The sequence below is a fragment of the Anomaloglossus baeobatrachus genome, chromosome 1 (genome assembly GCF_048569485.1).
Source record: "Anomaloglossus baeobatrachus isolate aAnoBae1 chromosome 1, aAnoBae1.hap1, whole genome shotgun sequence".
Classification (NCBI taxonomy): Eukaryota; Metazoa; Chordata; class Amphibia; order Anura; family Aromobatidae; genus Anomaloglossus; species Anomaloglossus baeobatrachus.
In genome coordinates, this window is record NC_134353.1 from 286,273,618 (window position 1) to 286,296,377 (window position 22,760).

A 22,760-nucleotide genomic window follows, 5' to 3' on the forward strand; every position below is an offset into this window, starting at 1 on the left:
TACAGGTAACACACAAGGAGACCCAAATAGTAGTCTTCATTTACAAATCATTTGGCTTGTCATGACTCAGGAGGAAGCAAAAGGAGGAAGAAGAGGAGGGATATTAAGTGCTTCATACATAAAAAAATGCCAAATTGTGAAAGTAACAGCAGTGGACACACCTTTTGATTGTTGACATACAATCGCCTAGTCTGCAACTTGGGTGGAAAAGTCATTGGAGAGCCATGATTTGTTCATCTTCATGAAAGTTAGGAGGTCTACCCTTTCAGAGGACAGATGGATGTGCTTATTTGTCAGGACAATGCCAACAGTGTTGAAGACACTTTCTGAGAGATTGTTGGCTACTGTGTATGAGAAAATCTTCAAGGCATGACTGGCGAGCTCAGGACACTCTTCCATTTTGGAAGACCAAATTACAAAAGGATCCAACCTCCACCGGTGGCATCTATATTGATACTCCTGCTCCATCCTCTCCAGTCAATCTCTATGTTTCACACCTGTACTCAGTTCTGCTGGTGCATGGGATGGTTTAAAAAAATGTGTTCCACAACTCACAAAAAGTTCTTTTGACACTTAAACTGCTAATAATGTTTCTGTGATGATGACTTGGAATTCTCGTGGTTGGAAGTCTAGAGCTGCGATGCACAATGTGTGCATCACTGCTGTCTTTGGGAAAACCACTGTTGTTAAGTTTATGTACATGCTTCTTTCAATATTCCAGGATGCACACGTCCCTTTCTAGGGAGGAAGCATCTGACAAAATGTTCTCTTCTACTGTGGATCTAACAGAGTGGCAGCCCAGTATTAAGCACTATTTCTAATCTTAATACGGACGTCATGTTGCAGGTGGTGCATCAAGAAAGCTTTCATGTGATGGGCGCTTCTATGAACTTCAAGTCCATGGTGTGCTAGAGGCTGGGTAACACTCTAACACTCAACCTTGCTTCCACTGTCCCCTCCCAGCAACCACGAACAACATAGAGGGGATCAATATTTTCTTCAGGTCCTGACTGTTGAGCACCCATCACTCCGTCCTCCTCATCCTCTTCCATTTGTTCCTCGGCTCCTGCATCTTCATTTTCAGTTTTTCTGGTATTATGAGCCTTCCTAAATCACTGTACTCTACACTCCCATGCCACCCACCTTTGCAATGACAGTCCGGACCATATAGATATTAGTATCCCTTCTGCATCACCCTTTGCTTCCTCCTCTTCCTTTAGGACCACCACCTCCTCCTGCAGACTATTGAAAGTCTGTTCCAGCATGTAGATGACTGGAATAATGATACTGTTGACAGCATCGTCAGTGCTAACCATCTTAGTAGCTATTTTAAAACTGTGCAGAAGGGTGCAGAGGTCGTTCATCTGTGCCCAGTCCACAATAATTATTTGCCCCATGACTGGACTGTGTTCACACAGGCTATTCAGCATGACTTAATGCACCAAGGCTTGTCGCTGCTACCCCAGTTTCTGAAACATATGCAGAGTGGAATTCCACCGTGTCACGACCTAGCATATCAACCAGTTAACCGGTAGACGGAAAGACTTCTGTAGCGATGCAAGTCGATGAGCCACAGGGTGTGGCGGAAGGCAGCACACAGCAACTGTGCCATCTGTAGCAGCGCATCCAGGCAGGGATACTGGCCTAGAAATTGCTATACAAACTATACAATCAGGTTGAGGATGTGAGCCATGCAAGGCACGCGTGTATGGTTGCCCCAGCTTAGGGCCGCCACCAGGTTTTTACCATTATCACACATTGCACACATTGCACTGTTGGAATCCGTGTCACAATAAGGGAGGGGTTGAGGGTGCAGATGGAGACCCTAGAGTGCGTGGAGAAGGCAGAAGTAGTAGAGGAAGTGGTAGATACAGAGGTTTGCCCTGCAAGTCTTGGGGATTTCAAGACTTGTGGAGCAACTCCTCCCCCGCCTGTGCCCACAGCCACCAGAGTCACCCAGTGCCCAGTCAGTGAGATGTACTGCCCATGGCCTTGCTTGTTTGTCCAGGTGTCAGTGGTGAACTGAACCCTGCCAGACACAGAATTTTTCAAAGAACAGGTGATATTGTTTGTGACATGCTGGTTTAGTGCAGGCAGAGCTTTATTAGAGAAGTAATAGCAACTGGGCAACTGGTACAGAGGGACTGTGATGGCCATCAGCTTTCGGAAACCCTCTGTATCCAGCAGGTAAAAGGCAGCATTTCCGGGGCCAACCAATGTATATGGTGAAGTTCAAACTCTTAGCTTTGGCATGTGTAGGAGGAAATCATCTTTTACATTACCGCAACTGTGGGTCCAAGAGCTGGCTGCTATGCTAAGAGAGAGTGGAGTGGGATGTACACAACAAACTGGTGGACTGTGAGGGAAGTGCAGCTGGAGATGTTTTGGTGGATTGAGAAAGGGTGATTTAGAGATTTTGCAGGGAAATAAATTGGTGAATGAGGGTGTTTCTTGTCTTTATATCTTTAACAATTTTCTCTTTTTATGTCTTTCAGGTTCACTTTTGGAGAACATCATGAGAAGACTCTATGGATTACAGCAGACCTTCTTTTTAAAAAAAATACAAAAAAAACAAACAAACAAAAAACAAACCAAAATTAAATAAATTGGTGAATGAGGGCTGTAGCCTGGGGGTGTTTGTTCTAGAACATCATCATCATCCTCTCTGTTTTCCCACTCCTCATCGTTAGAGTCTCCCTCCTCCTCTTCCTGCCCAGACAGCACAGTACAGTAAGTGTACTTCTCTTAACGTTTAGTGATGAGGGTCTGGATTCTACTCAGACCCTACTTCGTACGTCTAAGGATCCAACTGAAAAAGATTTTTGTCATCGGGGCAGATGCTTTCTTCCTCTTGAGTCTGGGAATCTTTGGAGCTGACCTCTGATGACCATGGAATAGGGGAATGCAATGTGTGAACAGCTCTGCAGACTCACCTGTGTTTTCACAGTCAGTTGGGTGGTTGCAGAGTTGTGATGTCGGGGGAAACAAGGGTAATTGGATTGCCACCTCTGAGAACTGTACTGTGTGTGATATTGAGGTTGAGGAAAAGCAGGAGAGGCAACTTGATGCAGCCATCCACTGTAGCACATGCTCTTTCTGGGCCTCATCTACAAGTCGTACCGTTATGCGGTTGCCAAAGAAAGGGAGTCGAGTAAACCATCCAGTAACAGAAGTTGTTGGTTGTCTTTAAATAGAACAAGCCAGTGTTTGTTCAGTAGAGCTTTCCGTAACACTATCACCTACCACATGTACACCTCAAACACAAGGCCTATTGCCCCTTCCACCACAACCTCCGTATTTCCCTCTCATGTTTGATATACCTTTCCCCTCTTTAAACCAGCTATTTCACAACTCTAGGCCCACACTTGTCAGTCACCTGTCACTAAATTAACAATCAGTATTTATTTGCGGAGATGGCAATTTGTGGCTAGACCATAGAAGTAGCAATCACTATTTTGATGATGAAGTGGAAATGGCAACTTTTGGATGGACCACAGAAGTAGCAATCACTAGTTGTAGGATGAAAAGGCAGTTTTTGGCTGGACCACAGAAGATAACTTTAGTGGCTTCTGCCCCTAATTTTTTGCAATGTGGAAACTCCAAGTTGAGTCTCCAAGTTGTATGTTGTCTGTAGTTGGAGGAGTCTCAGCGCATCAGATAAAAACCTGTCAATCATACACAACTTAATGTTAACATAATTTGAAAGCTGTAAATGCTGGCCTTGACTCTCATGCTTCGACCATGACTGACTGATGCGTCACAACCTTATGGGTATTCTGGGGCAATTGATGCCAGTTTACTGGTGTGTTCCCCTAATTTGTTGAAATGTGGAGACTCCAAGTTGGGTCTCCAAGTTGTGTGTTGTCTGTAGCGGCAGGGGGCTCTGAGCATAAGTCACTCATCTATCTGTTATTGATCAATATTTAAGGTAGAAATGCTGGGCCAAGCCCAGTCCCATGCCCTGTTCCATGCATCCAGGCTGCTCCTTTATACAATTTGTAGTCTGAGGTAATTAATGCCACTTTAGTGGTGTCTGCCGCTAATGATTTCTACTTGAAATAATAATTTTCTCCTTTAAACTTTGCTTTCATCAAAGAATGCTCCCTTTGCAGCAATTACAGCTTTGCAGACCTTTGGCATTCTAGCTGTTAATTTGATGATGTATTCTGGAGATATTTCACCCCATGCTTCCAGAAGACCCTCCCACAAGTTGGATTGGCTTGACGGGCACTTTTTGCGTACTATACAGTCAAGCTGCTCCCACAACAGCTCAATAAAGTTGGGCTGGCCACTCCATTACAGATAGAATACCAGCTGCCTGCTTCTTTCCTAAATAGTTCATGCATAATTTGGAGGTGTGCTTTGGGTCATTGTCCTGTTGTAGGATGAAATTGGCTTCAATAAAATGCTGTCCACAGGATATGGCATGGCGTTGCAAAATGGAGTGATAGCCTTCTTTATTCAAAATCCCTTTTACCTTGTACAAATCTCCCACTTTACCAGCACCAAAACAACCCCAGACCATCACATTACCTCCACCATGCTTGACAGATGGCATCAGGCACTCTTCCAGCATCTTTTCAGTTGAGCTGTGTCTCACAAATGTTCTTCTGTGTGATCCAAAAACCTCAAACTTCGATTCCTCTGTCCATAACACTTTTTTCCACTCTTCCTCTGATAAATGTCTGTGTTCTTTTGCCCATATTAATCTTTTCCTTTTATTAGCCAGTCTCAGATATGGCTTTTTCTTTGCCACTCTGCCCTGAAGGCGAGCATCCCAGAATCGCCTCTTCACTGTAAACGTTGACACTGGTGTTTTGCGTGTACTATTTAATGAAGCTGCCAGTTGAGGACCTGTGAGACATCAATTTCTCAAACTAGAGACTCTAATATACTTGTCTTCTTGCTCAGTTGTGCAGCGGGGCCTCCCACTTCTCTTTCTACTGTGGTTAGAGCCTGTTTGTGCTCTCCTATGACGAGAGTAGTACACACCGTTGTAAGAAATCTTCAGTTTCTCGCATGGCATATCCTTCATTTCTAAGAACAAGAATAGACTGTCGAGTTTCAAATGAAAATTCTTTTTTTCTGGCCATTTTGAGCCAACAAAGTGTAATCCTTCAGATTCTCAACTAGGTCAAAAGAAGGTCAGTTTTATAGCTTCTCTAATCAGCAAAACTGTTTTCAGCTGTGCTAACATACTTGCACAAGGCTTTTCAAGGGATTTCTAAACATCCATTAGCCTTTTAACACAGTTAGCAAACACAATGTACTATTAGAACACTGGAGTGGTGGTTGTTGGAAATGGGCCGCTATACACCTATGTAGATATTGCATTAAAAACCAGACGTTTGAAGCTAGAAAAATCATTTATCACATTAACAATGTAGAGAGTGTATTTCTGTTCAATATAATGTTAGCTTCATTGAAAAAAAATGTGCTTTTATTTCAAAAATAAGGAAATATCTAAGTGACCCCAAACTTTTGAATTGTAGTGTACAATACGGAGACATGCATACACGCATGTAGCTATGCACACATACAATATGCAGACAAGCACACATATAATGTGCAGACAAGCATTCACAGATATGCGCAGACATGCACATAAAGATGAAGGCATACACACATACAATACGCAAACATGGACACATACGGTACGTAAACATGCATACATTCAATACATACACATGCACACTCATATACAGACATGCATACTCATATTCAGACATGCACATATATAGTACACAGACATGCACACATACAGTACAGTATTGTAATGGCAATGATAGCCACAATTGCATTTAAAATTGTTTCTATATTTCATATTTTATATAGTTACATATTTATATAGGTTGAAAACAGACATGTCCAGCAAGTTCAACCTTTCTCCACCAATTATACATTCTGTATCACTAGATTATTTATAACTCACAATTCCATTTGTTGCGAGAAAAACACTTTTTTAGATGCTGCTATAGTATATTCCAATACTATGTCATACCACAAAAACTAGTAATAGCAGATTCTCATGGAGATCTGTATCCGGCCGATAAATCTTTAGAGCTCATTTACATAGAGTGTGTCTACCCATATCCTGTCCACCACCATTAACTTGTGAATGGCGGCAGCTATAGGCATAGAAGTGGTGTCTAGGTATAGTAAAGTAGCCATGCGCTACGCAATTAAACCACCTATAGTGGCACCTGTTGGAAGACAACGGAGTTAGCATTTTTATCTCAAAAACGAAACGAGATAGAGAGAAAAAGTGAATTACAAAGTTGTAGGGCATCAATTCAATTCAATACGAATCGACACCTTGCATACAGAAATGCTATGATGTGAAACCCATGGCCCCCCCAAAACATTGAATGCTCGTCATGCATATGGCTCTAATTTAACTTTGATGCTCAAAGTGGCCACCGTCAGCTGCAATGCACATCTGGACTCTCGACAGCATACTGTATCTCGTTGCACGTTGTGCAATGTGGTGGGTGTCACGTTTGCACAAGCATCTGTGAAACGTCGTCGTAGGTCCTGCAATGTTGGTGGAGGGGTCGCATACACCTGCTGTTTGATGTGACCTCACAGAAAGAAGTCCAATAGGGTCAGGTCAGGTGAGCATGGAGGCCACTCCACGCAGCCACCATACCCAATGACTTGTAGGAAGGTCTCCATGAGGTATTGCTTCACGTCCGCAGCCTTGTGAGTTTTACACGTTCTAATCATAGCATTTCTGTATGCAAGGTGTTGATTGGTATTGAATTGATGATGCCCTACAACTTTGTAATTCATTTTTCTCTATTTCATTCCGTTTTCGAGATAAAAATGCTAACTCCATTGTTTTCCACCAGGTGGCACTATAGGTGGTTTCATTGCATAACGCATGGCTACTTTAATATACCTAGACACCACTTCTATGCCTATAGCTGCCGCCATTCTCAAGTTAATGGCGGTGGACAGGATATGGCTGGACACACTGTATATCATAAAGTGGATTTCTCTGGAATAAGACATGAACTCAGATATCAAGCTATCATTGTCATCAACCTTCTATGACTTGCATGCACAAATAGACAGCTTATTATTCCTCCTTCAAGCTTCTGGCTTTCAAACATAGAGGTGTGTCCAGTGGGCCTTCAGTCACTCCTCAGTAAAGTGAGCTGGGGCTGTAAATGCAAACCAACACTGACTGACAGTTAGCTAAACAGTGTATCAGTGCTGAACTAGTTGTCAGTCAGTGCCAGGTCATGGCTACAGCAATTTACTATGTACTGTGCGGTGATAGGAGGCATGCTGGGCAGGCTTTTATGACTTGAAGACGTCTGCCAGGAGGAATAAAGTTAATTTCCTCCTGGTAGCTGGGCTTACAGTGCAGCAGCGGGGAAGCTTTGTAACATGATTAATCTTCAGATTAAGTCCATATCAGCAGGTCAATAGAGTTTGGGGACATGACTAGATGGCTTTATCAATTGGAGGAGGCTGATGGAAGGTCTGGTCACATGCTCCTTCACCAGCAGCCTTTTATTGACACAAGTGCTGTTTAGTTTGTGTGGAAAGTTTGTAACTCTTTTATCTGTTTTTTTCTCAGCTCCTCTCAGCTGATTTATTATGGCTACAAACTACATTAAAATGGAATATGCAAAGAAACATAGAGCCTGTAGAAGCAAAACAGTGCAAAATTTGAAATGAAACTTAATTGTAAATTTTGCTTAAAATACATGAATTTAAGTAAAAAAAATGACCATAAAGGTGGCCATTATTATTATTAGTATTATTATTATTAATTATTATAGAGCTAATTATTTCATAGTACTTTACATTGAAGTGCTTGAAAAATCCTTCAAATCCAAAAAACAGGGTGCTGATCCCCAAATGTATTGTATCAGAAGAATTTTTATTCGGCTACTATAAAATATTACATAAAATCTTACAACGCGTGTCGGCTAAAAATCTTAAAAAAAAAGATAGCCTTCTTCAGGTAAAATAACTTGACAGTTGATCTCTCAGACCTCGTGAGGGCTATCTTTTTTTTAAAAGATTTTTAGCCGAAACGCGTTGTAATATTTTATGTAATATTTTATAGTAGCCGAATAAAAATTCTTCTGATATAATACATTTGGGGATCAGCGCCACAATTTTTGTATTTGAAGGATTTTTCAAGCACTTCAATTTACCAGTTTCCTGTGGAGGTGATTTCACAGTGCATCAAATCCTAGTGAGCAGCAGATCAGCACAGAGATTGTGGAGATTGATCCTAAAGGGATCTTTGGGTTTGACCTAACTTGAAACAAGGTGAGTGCAATTTATGCACATTTCTTAATTATTTTTTATGCTTTTGAACCACTACATTTAGAGGGGTGCCGCGTGTGTCCCTTTTCATTTTAAACCCCTCAAGGTTTACCATCGTATAGTACTTTACATGTGAAAGAGTTATACAAAAAAGGGGCAGGCCATGCCTTTTAACAACTTAAATGTTGCTTTGAAGGTTAAGGGAGACAACACGAAATATTGATTTGATTTACATTTTGTAATTTGTTTATTCACTTTCCATTTTGATATTTGACAAAGATAAAATATTTATACTGTATCTTTCTTACTTTGCAGCACTTTTGCCTGTTTGGAATATGTACAGTATATACACAAAATTGTTCCAAACTATTTTAACTGGTTATTGGGTCTATACATAAATAAACTTAAAGGGGTTATCTGGCTTATTTTGCCTTTTTTTTATTATTACCCTATTGGGCTACATTGGGGCAGGTAAGTAGATAGTGACCACTTACCTGCCCTGCTGTCAGCCCCTCTCCCCCGGCTCAGAGCGGTCATGTGACCGCTCCTGCCGCAATTTTGCTGCTTCCGGTCATTTCATGTCAACATGGGCAGGACCATGTTGACATGCAAATCTGTGAACAGCTTGTTGCCGCCCCGCTGGGCAGATACAGTGTGTGAGTCCCCACCCCCCTTCTCCGCACCCTCCCACACATTCCCCCGCACCCGTACTCTCCCTGCAACCTCCCCCGGCACTGCTGTGGGACAAATGAGCTGAGGGGAGGGGCCTGGCGGCGGCTGCCCATGGTGTCACCGCTAGCACCGGGCCCCCTGCTCAGGATCGCACATTCAAATATACTGGCATCACAGATCACAGATGCTGATATATTTGAAAGCACTGATGAGAGGGAGCGCTGCTTCTCATCACTGTCCCGCTGTCTTTGTCAGGACAGTTCAGGACAGCAGTGACATCACTAATGTGCTGATATGTCCAGACCGGACAGCGGACAAACGTGCAGGAGCGTCGGGGACCGAGGAGGGGTAAGTATGTATTCCCTACATGTGGTCCCTATGGGGGTAGGAGGGTCAGTGCAGCACATTGGGGGGGTTGCAGAGCCCTATGTGTGTGTAGTGTGCAGAGCCCTATGTGTGTGTGGTGTGCAGAGCCCTATGTGCGTATGGTGTACAGAGCCCTATGTGTGTGTGGTGTGCAGAGCCTGATGTGTGTGTGGTGTGCAGAGCCCGATGTATGTGTGGTGTGCAGAGCCCGATGTGTGTGTGGTGTGCAGAGCCCGATGTGTGTGTGCGGTGCAGAGTCCGATGTATGTGTGGTGTGCAGAGCCCTATGTGTGTGTGGGGTGCAGAGCCCTATGTGTGTGTGGGGTGCAGAGCCCTATGTGTGTGTGCGGTGCAGAGCCATATGTGTGTGTGGTGTGTAGAGCCTGATGTGGTGGGGAGTGCAGAGCCCGATGTGTGTGTGCGGTGCAGAGCCCTATGTGTGTGTGGTGTGCAGAGCCGATGTGGTGGGAGTGCAGAACCCGATGTGGGGCTGTTATTTGCAATGCTTTAGTGATAACAGGTCAGTGCTGGGCAGAATACTGACATGAATGTGTGTGTGCAGGGGGCAGGCAGGGGGCGGGGCTGGACACTGAAGCTGTGACTGGGAGGTTCAGCACAGGAAGAAGTCAGTTTGCTGGAGCTGAATGTAAACAAAGAGCTGCAGAGAATAAAATCATAATTCAAGAGGAACAAAAGTTAGAAAACAAGAAATAACAATGTAGGGGTGTTTTATATGACAATACAGCACAGATTAGCTTAACAAAAATTTTTGAGTTTATGTCGGACAACTCCTTTAAATATAGAACTATGTAACACAGTATCTTTAAGTATTTTGTATACTATTGTGCCTAGCACGCATGTTTTACCAATGAAATATTTTAAAAATCCATTTCTACAAATTCTAAATTATATTAAAGATTACAATAAAGCGAGCATGTTGCTGTTACCTTGAGCACTGGACGATGCTCTGCATTCCAGTGTGGATATTGATGCTGACTCCGTGGGTGGTGGGTCATGAGAAGTAAAAGGACTTTGCTCCTTTAGTTTATTTTTAACACTGGGTTTAAATACTATGTACATATCGTCTTCCGTGGAAGCAACAATCAATGGCTCTTCATTATGGTCATGATCCTTCCCTTCATCTGAGTATTCCAGTTCACCATAAGACTCGTGTTCATTGTCATCTGTTCTTTCTTCTGTAACAATAAATAGGGTACATTTTTATACAACTGAATATTGGCAATGTTATCATCACATTCAGTTAAATGAAACAGAAAAAGCACTCTAAGGCCCCTTTCACACGTCAGTGATTCTGGGACGTTTGTGCTTTTTTTTAAACGTACCAGAATCACTGACATACGCAGACCCATTATAATGAATGGGTCTGCTCACACGTCAGTGATTTGTCACTGCACGTGTCTCCGTGCAGCGTACCCGCGTGTCCGTGATTGCCGCACGGAGACATGTCCATTTTTTTCTGGCATCACTGATGTTCCACGGACCACGCAGTGGTGTGGTCCGTGAAACACGTGCCAGAAAAAAACGTGCTTTTAAAATAATAAACATTTTAACTCACCTGGCGTCCATCGATGTCCTCTGCAGCCCGTTCTCCTTGCTCCTTCTGTGCCGGCTGATTACTGTCGCGCATATTCATTATGCGCGACACAGCCAACCCGGAAGCAGCTGCTGCGGGGGTCACGGCCGGCCGGATGCTGCGTCGCGGGAGCGATCAGCACCATGGACAGCGGGAGCGGGCGCAGGTGAGTGAATCTCTAAGTGCAATCACGGGCCACGGAGAACGGAGCCCAGATTGCACTTAGACAACCCACGTGTGCCGTGATTTTCGGCACACGCAGGGACATGTGCGTGTTTTACACGCCAGTGAAAAACGTCTGTGTTTTTCACTGACGTGTGAAACGGGCCTAACACAGTTAAATACTCTTGAAAAATATATATTTAGGTATATTTTTTGCATAGATATATAACAAAATACTTACTTGTGATCTTTGTTAATTATATTTTAATTGTATTCTCATTTTGCAGGGAAATTAAAAGCATATGAGCCCTTTATGGAGAATTTGTCAGCAGGTTTTTGCTATGCAAGTTAAAGACAGCATGTCACAAGGGTTAACTCAGAGAATTCAGGGATGCCTGTCTTGTCAAGGTCCGATCTGTTGTTTATTTGGTATGTGTTTAACCCCTTCAGCCCCAGGGCATTTTTTTTTTGCGCCCCTTCTTCTGAGAGACTTAACTTTTTTATTTTTCTATAAATCTTGCCATATAAGGGCTTGTTTATTGCGGGACGAGTTGTACTTTTAAATGAAACCATATGTTTTACCATCTAGTGTACTGGAAAACAGAAAAAAAATTCCAAGTGTGGAAAACCGCAAAACAAGTGTGATCGCACAATAGTTTTTGGGATATTTTATTCACTTTGTTCACTATATGGTAAAACTGATGTGTCATTGTGATACCTGAGGTCGACACCAAACATGTATAAGTTTACTTGTATCTAAGGGGTTAAAAAAAATCACAGGTTTGTCCAATAAAAGTGGCACACGTTTTGAACCATTTTCCGAAACCCATAGCGTTCTCATTTTTTGGGATCTATAGCTCAGTGATGGCTTATTTTTTGTGTCTCGAGCTCACGTTTCTAATGGTACCATGTTTGCGCAGATTCTATGTTTTGATCGCCTATTATTGCATTTTGCGCAAAACTTGCGGCGACCAAAATACCTGATTTTGGTGTTTGGAATTTTTTTGCTGCTACGCCGTTTACTGATGAGATTAATTGATTTTACAGTTTGATAGATCAGGCGTTTCTGACTGCAGTGATACCAAATATTTGTATATGTCGCGGGCGGGGAGGAGGGTGTCAGCACACCGCGCTCACCCCTTCTGCTCGGGTTCGGCAGCTGCTCAGTGGTGGCTCGAGCTGTGGGCCGGATCCCGGGGTTTCTCGAGCGACACTCCTCACCCGTGAGTGAAAGGGGGGTTTTGTGGTTGGGTGTGGGGATTGTTATAGTTCGTGACGCCACCCACGGTTGTGATGATTTCACCACCGCTGCTCAATATGGGGATCCCGGGGATGGTGATGCGGAGCAGCCAGTTGTTATGTTGCCCCTCCGTGGGTAGGGGTTGGTGATCCCGGGGCCCGGTGAAGGTTTGTGAGGTGCGGGGCCTGGTGGGCGCAGGGACGCGGGGGCAGCGTTGTGCCTTGCGGCACTGTGGTACTCACTCAGCCTGAGACACGGACACAGTTTGTACGGTAAACCAAACGGCTGGTAGGACGGTCCCACAGACGGCTGCACCTGCACTCCCGGTAGGTGACGGTGATGTCCCTCTTCCTTGCACCTTTGTTTGACTTGTGGTAGCGGTGGATTCCCTCCGGTTACCCGCTCCCCGACTGCAATCTGGGCCGGAGGAGCTCTACACTTTGCCCGCAGGCGCTGGCCCTGAGAAACTGGTGCCGTGGCGGTGGCGGTGTCTCTCAAATACGGGTTGGGCTGTTGCCTTCAATCGGGACTTGGTTGTTGGGGGATCTGCGTCCCCGTCACTGACGGATTCGGCAAATTTGGTGACTCCTAGCTTTGCCGGGGTCCGAGAGGCCCCTGCCCTGGTGCTGACTGTCCTTCGGAACACTGCTCCAGACCTCCGGGCACACAGCCAACGGGGTCCTTCCAGGAACTTCCAAACGGTCCCCCTTCAGACAGTCACCGCCGTCGCTGACCTTGCTGATCTGGCCCTACACAAAGCTGGACCCTTCAGGCTTTCTTTCTGTTCTGTCACCACTCTTGCTTTCCTCCTTTTCCACTTTTCTTCCTTTCACTTCTTGTTTACTCTCTCTCTCTCTTAGCTCCTCACTCCTGCTCCTCCCTGAGCTATCTGCTCTCAAGCCCTACCCGGGCTAATCTGCCTGGTTTTCCCGCCTCCAGAGTTGCGAGCTCCTCGGTGGGCGGAGCCAACCGCCTGGCCCACCCCCTGGTGTGCATCATCAGACTCCTGGAGGAAGGCAACAAGGATTTCTGGTTAGCATTGATGTGCCTACCTGGAGTGTGGGGTGTGGTGGTGGTGTGACCCGTGTCCCCTGGCTTGCCCAGGGCGACACATTCCCCCTTAGCAAAATGCAGACCGTCCGCGGGCTGCCGTCCTACACCGGTTTTATTTTTCTGTAAAAAGGGGTAACAAGGTTAAGAAAACATAAATAACATTTTTAATCAAAACTCTTCCCAAGACGGGAGGCACATTTACTTAAACGTTGCAACGGTTTACGGTCACGGTTTCCGCTCTCTCCCACCCAAGCAACCTGGCCCTGATGCTGCCCCTAAAACCCAGGCAGCACCCCTTGACCCACAGTCCAGCACAAGTTACCCGAGCGGGATCTGTCCTTCCCCTCCAGAGGGTGGCCACCGGTTCCTTTGGTGGCTGGGCCCTGGCCTGCTCTGCTCAGGGCCCTCCCTCCAACCTGCCTCTCCGGAGACGGTATTGCGGAAACGGTAACGGTAACCAACATATTTACAAGCCACTTAACGTTTGTGGTTGCCCTGCAAGTTCACGGGCTTGTCCATGGATAGTTCCCATGCAAAACTTAAACAGTCCCCACGGGGACAACGGTGCCGGCTCCTGCCAGTTCAATCACAAAAGCAAATCAGGTAACTTTTCGGTAATTTTCATTTTCTTATCATTTTCAACTTTTCAAACAAACAACAACACTCTTTCACATTTGCGGACCCCTTTTACTCATAGAACGGTCTCCCTGTACCTAAGTGGGGGTCTACCTAGGTTGGAACGGGTGAACCTTCGGGGCCCGGTGTCAGTGGTGCTAGACAGTGGGGTAGAGGGAACAATCGGTTCCTCCTCCCTGCTACAGTGTGGGGCAGGCGGAGGCGTAGGGGGGCTGGGTACAGGTTCATCCCTGGGCACTGGCACTGGTTCTGGCTCACGGTTAACCGCTTCCACTACTTCTTCATCCACGGGTTGTGGGAACAGTATCACTGGAAGAATCACCGCGCCGTTCTGTGTAGGCCAGTTTGCTGGGAAGTCACCCATTACAGTGTGGATTACCTCTGCTGCTTTCTCCACTGGTGGAGGAACCGGTACTTCAGCCTCTGTCTTTAACGCTGGGGGGCATTTTTTTAGATGGTCCCGAGAAACTGTGGCTAGGGTGCCCCCTTGGTCACGACTGATCTGGTAGGTCTTCCCATCTCCCCATTCTGTGGGTTGTATGACGTAAGGGACTTGCTCCCACTGATCATCCAGCTTGTGGGCTTTTCTCTTCCGTTTCAGCACCACATCTCCTGGCTGGAAAGGACCTGCGGGCGCCTTCTGATTGAACCGGTGCTCCTGCTGCTCTCGACTTCGACTGAGGTTTTTCTCCACATACTCCTGGATTTGCCGGTACTGTGCCCTCCTTTGACTTTCCCACTCCGCCGTTGAAGGAAGTGCTTCCGGGGCTTCCAACCCCATCTCCAGATCCACCGGCAGGCGGCCAGGCCGAGCCCTCATCAGATACGCTGGGGTGCACTTCGTCGAGCTAGACGGGATATTATTGTACATGTCGACCAAGTCAGGTAGCTTTTCCGGCCACATGTTCCGTTCTTCCAGCGGTAGCGTCTTGAGAAGCCCCAGGACCAAGTGGTTCATTTTCTCGCACATGCCGTTGGTTTGGGCGTGGTACGGAGTGGTCCGGATCTTCTTGCAGCCGTACAACTGGCAGAATTCGTGAAACACCTCTGCTTCAAAAGCCGGGCCTTGGTCAGTCAGCACCTTCTCGGGGTACCCATGGGGTCGGCAGAAATAAGCCTGGAACGCTCGAGCAGCGGTTCGACCAGTTAGGTCCTTAACGGGGACTACCACCATAAATCTTGAGTAGTGGTCTACCATGGTCAATGCGTAGGTGTACCCACTTCGGCTAGGGGTGAGCTTGACATGGTCCAGGGCGACCAGCTCCAGCGGCTGATGGGTGACTATGGGATGTAACGGTGCCCTCTGGCTAGTCTCGTCCTTTCTCCTCAGTGTACAAGGACCACACTCTCGACACCAGGCTTCCACCGATTCACGCATCCCACTCCAATAGAACCGCTCCCTCAACAGCATCTCCAGCTTCTTCCACCCGAAGTGGCCAGCACCATCATGGTATGCCCGCAGGACAGTAGCGACCTCAGCTTGAGGAACGATCAACTGACATATTTTCTCATGGGTCTTCGGGTTGATCAGCTCACGGTACAGCCTCCCTTGGTGCAGGTAAAGCCGTTTTCGTTCTTTCCACAAGCGTTGGGCTTTGGCTGGAGCGGCAGGGTCTACCCCCATAGCACCTTGTTCCACCAGAGTCTTGACAAGGCGGACAGCCGGCGCTTGGTCCTGGGCATCCTGCCACTCTTGACTGGGCCGCGGGTCCAGATCTACCCTCTGCTGGCATACTTGCACCCTCTCAGTAGGCGGCTGGTGAAACGCAGGCAACTCGATCTCCTCGAGGTCGTCATCCTCGCACCCCTCTTCTGACAAATGGGGCATCCGGGAGAGTGCATCAGCATTTATGTTGACACGACCAGCTCGGTACTTTATGGTGAAATCATAGTTGACTAGCCGGGCTACCCACCGCTGCTCCAGCGCGCCCAACTTGGCCGTGTTTAGGTGGGTCAGCAGATTGTTGTCCGTAAACGCGGTGAAGGTTGCTGCCGCCAAGTAGTGGCGGAACCACTCCGTGATAGCCCATACCAACGCCAATAGCTCGAGCTTGAAGGAGCTATAATTCTCGGGGTTCCTTTCAGTCGGCCGGAGTTTTCGGCTAGCGTAGGCAATCACCTTCTCCTTTCCATCCTGGACCTGGGATAGGACCGCTCCTAGCCCCACGTTACTGGCGTCCGTGTGGAGGATGAACGGGCGCCCATAGTCAGGGTACGCCAGGACCTCTTCTCCGGTCAAGGCCGCCTTCAACTGGCAAAAGGACTCCTCATGTTTGTCCTCCCACGACAGTGGGGCTCCAATGGGTCTACCACCTTTGGTCTGTCCCACGAGGAGATCTTGCATGGGGGCAGCCATCTTCGTGTACCCCTTTATAAAGCGCCGATAGTACCCCACCAGACCCAGAAACTGCCTTACTTCCCTCACTGTAGTTGGTCTCGGCCAGCTCTGGATGGCAGTAATCTTCTCAGGGTCGGGGGCGACACCATCCGCACTCACCACATGCCCTAGATACTGAACCCTGGGTTTCAGCAGGTGGCATTTTGAGGGCTTCAACTTCATCCCGTACTTGGCAAGGGACGCGAACACCTCGGCCAGGTGCTCCAGATGGGCTTCATACGTCTGGGAATAAACAATCACATCATCCAAATACAGCAGGACGATCTCGAAGTTTAAATGTCCCAGACAGCACTCCATCAACCGTTGGAAGGTCCCGGGGGCATTGCACAGCCCAAACGGCATGCTATTGAATTCGCAGAGCCCCATCGGGGTGGTGAAGGCGGTCTTCTCCCGGTCCTCGGGGGCCACGGCCACTTGCCAGTATCCGTTGGTGAGGTCAAGGGTCGAGAAGTAGTTTGCAGTTCTCAGTGCAGCCAAAGACTCTTCAATACGAGGTAAGGGATAGGCATCTTTATGGGTTATCTGGTTGATCTTCCGGTAGTCCACACACATCCGCATGGTACCATCCTTCTTCTTGACCAGTACCAACGGAGCGGCCCAGGGACTACAGCTGTCCCGAATAACCAATGCCTCCTTCATATTCCTCAACATATCTTTGGCACACTGGTAATGTGCAGGGGGAATAGGTCTATACCTCTCTTTGATAGGGGGATGTTCACCTGTGGGAATGTGGTGTTGGACCCCCTTGATCTGCCCAAAGTCTAGGGAGTGCTTACTGAAAACCTGTTCGTACTCCTGCACCACCCTGTGTACCCCGGCCCTGTGATGTGTAGGGGTATTGACTCGCCCACCCCAGGGCTATGGGACACCCGGTGCCGGGCCGGACTAGTCCGGTGGTAGTCAGTGGTGGCTGGGCCCGGCTCCGTGGCCCTGGTGGGTGTCAGTAGAATATGTGGCTGATGACTTTAATGTTTGTGTTCGTGACGCCACCTGTGGTATGCGGCTACTAAGCCGCCGCTGCTGTGTGAGGCCTCCGGGATGATGTTATGGCAGCAATGGTAGTACTGCTCCCCACAGGTGGAGCAATGCCAGGGGCACAGTTGGTGCTTGTGAGTGTCTATGCAGCTGAAATAACAGAGGCAACTCCAAGGGTGCAGTTCAAGTTCTTTTACTCACAGTTCTTGTCAGGGCAGCAGGACCCTTGGACTGCTGGGACCTCTGTCAGGGACCTCCGTCTTCTGGGTGATTCAGAGTGTGAAAGCCGGTACCCTTCTCTTAGTGTCTCCTTCTCTGCTGTCTTCACTAGCCTTGCCTTAGTTGAGATGGACCTGGCTTGGCCTCCACTACAGCCTCCAGGCTGGGGGGTCACCTGTCGGCTGATTACCCCTGTTCTGAAGGTCTGCTATGGGTTCTGGCCCTGGGAGCTTGCAACGTCCCTGGGCCTCGGTTTTTACTGTTTGGAGATTGTCTTTTCACTCCTCCAGTCTCTAGGGACCGTCCCCTGTCGCAGCTAATCACTCCACCGATGTCAATGTGGACCAGGCCACCGCAGCCTGCAACTACTCGTAGCGCCTCTGGGCCCTCGGCTTCGGTACCCAACAAGGACTGCTCGTGGTACCTACAGGACTACCCGCGGCCCTGCGACCCTTTCGTCCTTTACTTTCTCCTTTTCTTTGCCTGCCTCCAGCAGGCCTCCTCCTCCCTCCTTGCTCTCGTTCTTCTCCTCCAACTACATGCTCACTCCTTACTCTCTCACTCCCTGAGGGAACTAACTAAACTTGACCTTCCCTTCTCTATCTACTCTCAGATGGCTCCTCCCACCTCCCCAGTTGCTAAGCTACCACCCTATGGAAGCAGGGATGGGTCTTACAGCCCCTCTCAGCATGCAGCATGGGAGGGTTGCCTGCCACTTTCCCTGGTCCTGTGTGTCCCTAGCAATGGGTGTAGTGCGGATTTACCAGGGGACCGGAGTTCACTCTCTTCCTCTCCCAGAATGGGGCATCACACCACTGATGGGGTGCAATGACCTGTGGCGACGGAAGCCTCAGGGGCGCCACAGTATCATCAGTGCCTACATGTAGCTGTTGGTGCCACTCCTTTGTGTCCCCCTGGGGTGGGGAAGTGCTGGGGGTAGGTGGGAGTGTGGATGGACTGGCTTCATGGATAGTGTGAGGGTCCAGGGTGAGCAGCTTGGCAATGGTGGCATACCGGGGGAGCCTGACTTCTTCCTCCCCACAGTTCAACACTCTCATGGGCACTCTCCCTTTCTTCACATCTACCACCCCTCGGGCGGCCACTACAGTGGGCCAGTGCTCGGAGGGCATGGGCTCCATCATCGCAGGGTAGTCACGCCCCTGAGGCCCTACTGCTGCCCTACACCAGATCATCATCTCACTCCTAGGGGGCACAGTCAATGGAGCAACATCCACCACTCTCACTCCACCAATCTCCCCTCCTGTTGAGCTTACATGCTGGCGGTACATCAGGGCGCGGATCTCACGCTGCACAGCCCTCTGCCGGCTCCCCGCCGCTGTGGCGGCTAGCTGTTGCAATAGGTTCAACACATCAGCCATGCAGTGTTCCATGACATTGGTTCCCAGCACTATTTTCGGGTTATGATCACTGGGTTCATTCAAGATCACAATCATACCCTGGTGTTGCAGTTCAGCTTGCCCCACTGTCATAGCCACTTGTTTATACCCCACCTGGATCAATGGAAGTCCATTAGCGGCAATCAAATTTATACTATTGTCTGGAGGCGCCAGCTCGTCTGTGGCCCAATACTGCTGATACAACGTGTACTTTATGGTAGTTACCTGTGATCCAGTGTCCAAGAGAGCCATCACTGGTATGCCGTCCACAGCCACGGGGATGATAGGGCGGGCCCCGATATATCGGTCTCGCCAGTCCGGGGGGCCACGGTGTTCTACTCCTGAGGATTGGCCCGGGGCCCCAGGGGTTGCTCGTTTAACGGGCACTGTCGGTAATAATGGCCCGGCTTACGGCACTTGTAGCAGATTGGGGGTCTGCTCCGCGGGTTGTTAGCGCTTCTCCGCTGCATCCAGGGACCATCTTCAGGACTGTCAGCAAGCTGTATCTGCGCTGTAGGCTGAGATCTGGTCAGAGGTTGTAGCGCAGCAAGGATCTTGGCAAGGTCTCCGTCCATGCGACGGACCTGGGCCGCCAGTTCTTCCACTGGGCTGCTCGGGGCTGCAGGTATTAAGGAGGTTGGTTTGGCTGGGGCCGCCACAACGGGAGCTGTCTCGATGGGCCACGGGACGGATTCCAGAACTTCAGCAGCTGGGGGCTGTAGTGCCTTGATAGCCCGCTCCTTTAACACAGCAAAGCCCACATGAGGGTGTTCCAGGGCCCACAGCCGGAGTTGTTTACGATCCTCAGGGGACCTCATCCCCTGCGCAAATTGCTCCACTAACATCTTGTTGCTATCCGCCTCATTAATAGAGTTCACCCGCTTCAGCGTGCGGAGGGCGGTCTGCAGACGTAGAGCATAGTCCCGAATGCTATCCCCAGCTCGTTGTCGGCACTGGTAAAACTGCATCCTCAGCTCAGCTTTAGTACGGGTCTCGAAGGCAGTCTGTAGCTTCTCGAAGATGGCGGCTACAGAGAGCCGGTCCCCCTCGGCCCAGGTCTCCGCTTCCTGCTCCGCCGCACCGGTTAACTGGCCTAGCACTATCGCTGCACGTTGCTTATCAGTCAGGGGGTACAGCTCTAGCAACGGGTTAAGCTTTTTCCGGAAGGCCTGTAGGGCATCCGGTTTCCCGTCATACTGCGGTAGCCAGGCAGCTCCAGGCGCATAGGGCAAGGAAAACGGCATGACCTGAGCAAGCGCGGGGGCCGCGGCACCTCCCGCCGGTACGGCCGGGACCTGGGCAGGCCCATTCCCATCCGCGGGTGCCGCTGCGGCTGCAACCACCGCTCCTGCAGCGGCTCCGTCTCCATCTTGTTTCCGTCCCCCTTAGCTCTTTCCGGCCCCTCCTCTCTCGGGGCGGAGTTTTGGCCTTCGCGCCTCTACTGCTCGAGAAGACGCTCGAGCGGGAACTTTTCGCGCCAAAGATGGCGGCTTCTGAAATTTTCCTGCCGGATGCCTCCGGCGGTAACAAGGCGCACCTCTACCTGATGGCAGAGCGGTAAGATCCTGTTCGTGACGCCAAGTTGTCGCGGGCGGGGAGGAGGGTGTCAGCACACCGCGCTCACCCCTTCTGCTCGGGTCCGGCAGCTGCTCAGTGGTGGCTCGAGCTGTGGGCCGGATCCCGGGGTTTCTCGAGCGACACTCCTCGCCCGTGAGTGAAAGGGGGGTTTTGTGGTTGGGTGTGGGGATTGTTATAGTTCGTGACGCCACCCACGGTTGTGGTGATTTCACCACCGCTGCTCAATATGGGGATCCCGGGGATGGTGATGCGGAGCAGCCAGTTGTTATGTTGCCCCTCCGTGGGTAGGGGTTGGTGATCCCGGGGCCCGGTGAAGGTTTGTGAGGTGCGGGGCCTGGTGGGCGCAGGGACGCGGGGGCAGCGTTGTGCCTTGCGGCACTGTGGTACTCACTCAGCCTGAGACACTGACACAGTTTGTACGGTAAACCAAACGGCTGGTAGGACGGTCCCACAGACGGCTGCACCTGCACTCCCGGTAGGTGACGGTGATGTCCCTCTTCCTTGCACCTTTGTTTGACTTGTGGTAGCGGTGGATTCCCTCCGGTTACCCGCTCCCCGACTGCAATCTGGGCCGGAGGAGCTCTACACTTTGCCTGCAGGCGCTGGCCCTGAGAAACTGGTGCCGTGGCGGTGGCGGTGTCTCTCCAATACGGGTTGGGCTGTTGCCTTCAATCGGGACTTGGTTGTTGGGGGATCTGCGTCCCCGTCACTGACGGATTCGGCAAATTTGGCGACTCCTAGCCTTGCCGGGGTCCGAGAGGCCCCTGCCCTGGTGCTGACTGTCCTTCGGAACACTGCTCCAGACCTCCGGGCACACAGCCAACGGGGTCCTTCCAGGAACTTCCAAACGGTCCCCCTTCAGACAGTCACCGCCGTCGCTGACCTTGCTGATCTGGCCCTACACAAAGCTGGACCCTTCAGGCTTTCTTTCTGTTCTGTCACCACTCTTGCTTTCCTGCTTTTCCACTTTTCTTCCTTTCACTTCTTGTTTACTCTCTCCCTCTTAGCTCCTCACTCCTGCTCCTCCCTGAGCTATCTGCTCTCAAGCCCTACCCGGGCTAATCTGCCTGGTTTTCCCGCCTCCAGAGTTGCGAGCTCCTCGGTGGGTGGAGCCAACCGCCTGGCCTACCCCCTGGTGTGCATCATCAGACTCCTGGAGGAAGGCAACAAGGATTTCTGGTTAGCATTGATGTGCCTACCTGGAGTGTGGGGTGTGGTGGTGGTGTGACCCGTGTCCCCTGGCTTGCCCAGGGCGACACATATATTTTTTTAACCCTTTAATTTTCAATGGGGCGAAAACTTTTAGGTTTTTTATTTTACTAGTTCCCCTAGGGGGCTATAGCGATCAGCAACCTAATCGCTCTGCCATATCTGCAGATCTCAGCTACAGAGCCGAGAACTGCAGATACACTGCTTTACTCTCTGGCATTGAGAGGAAGTGATTCATGTTAGGTACAGGCATCATCACATGACCCTGTTCTACCATGGCAACCACCGAAAGTCACGTCATCACGGACATGACTTCCAGTGGGGGTGGCGGTAAGTGGAAGTAATGGCCACACGCATATACATCTCTGTTACACCTTGTGGCTCAAGTGTTGCAAGGAATGATGTGGTCTCCCATTCCTTGCCTGCCACAAGCCCTCCTGCTCAGCAGCAGCAAAGGTCTGAGACACTACGCAATGTGCAGAGCTTAACTGCTCAGGGAAGCAGCAAGACTTCCATTATGTTTGCACATTGTGAAACCGAGGATCCCGCTTCTTTGTCCCAGAGGCGGGAAGATGAGCATGTGCACTACGTGGCATGTTCTGAGTCGCCCACTGACGTCACACGGCTTGATAACGAGGCTGGTGATGTGGTGAACCCTGACTGGCCGGGCTGGGACGTCATGGACCCTGATTGGGCCAAGGCTGTCATCTCCGCCTCGCGCCCGCAGCGTGCAGCTACACTACTGTACAGGCATTTTTGTCTACTTGTAGGCAATTCTCTTGCTGCTCCGGCAGTTCCTTGTTTGCAGGCCGTGTTCCTGCCCTAGGTGAGCTCCTCGGTACTCCTTCAGACTCACCTGGTTTTTGAGGCACACGTGCGTGGGCACCGCTGTGCTACCCTCGTGCCACATTTCCGTGACTTTCCTCTGGGCACACGTGCGCGGGCACACGTGCGCGGGCACCGCTGTGCTTC

The 22,760-nt window shown here is 49.4% G+C and overlaps 1 protein-coding gene across 3 annotated transcripts in view; it reads right to left on the bottom strand.

Annotated features, from left to right (window-relative positions):
* The window catches only part of BANK1 (B cell scaffold protein with ankyrin repeats 1), a 1,061,267-nt gene that overhangs the window by 313,819 nt on the left and 724,688 nt on the right, over positions 1 to 22,760 (bottom strand). For all 3 annotated transcript variants that reach the window (XM_075350716.1, XM_075350725.1, XM_075350707.1), the window contains exon 11: positions 10,275 to 10,523. In XM_075350716.1, the coding sequence (XP_075206831.1) occupies positions 10,275 to 10,523 (249 nt within the window). The remainder of the gene's footprint in view (positions 1 to 10,274; positions 10,524 to 22,760) is intronic.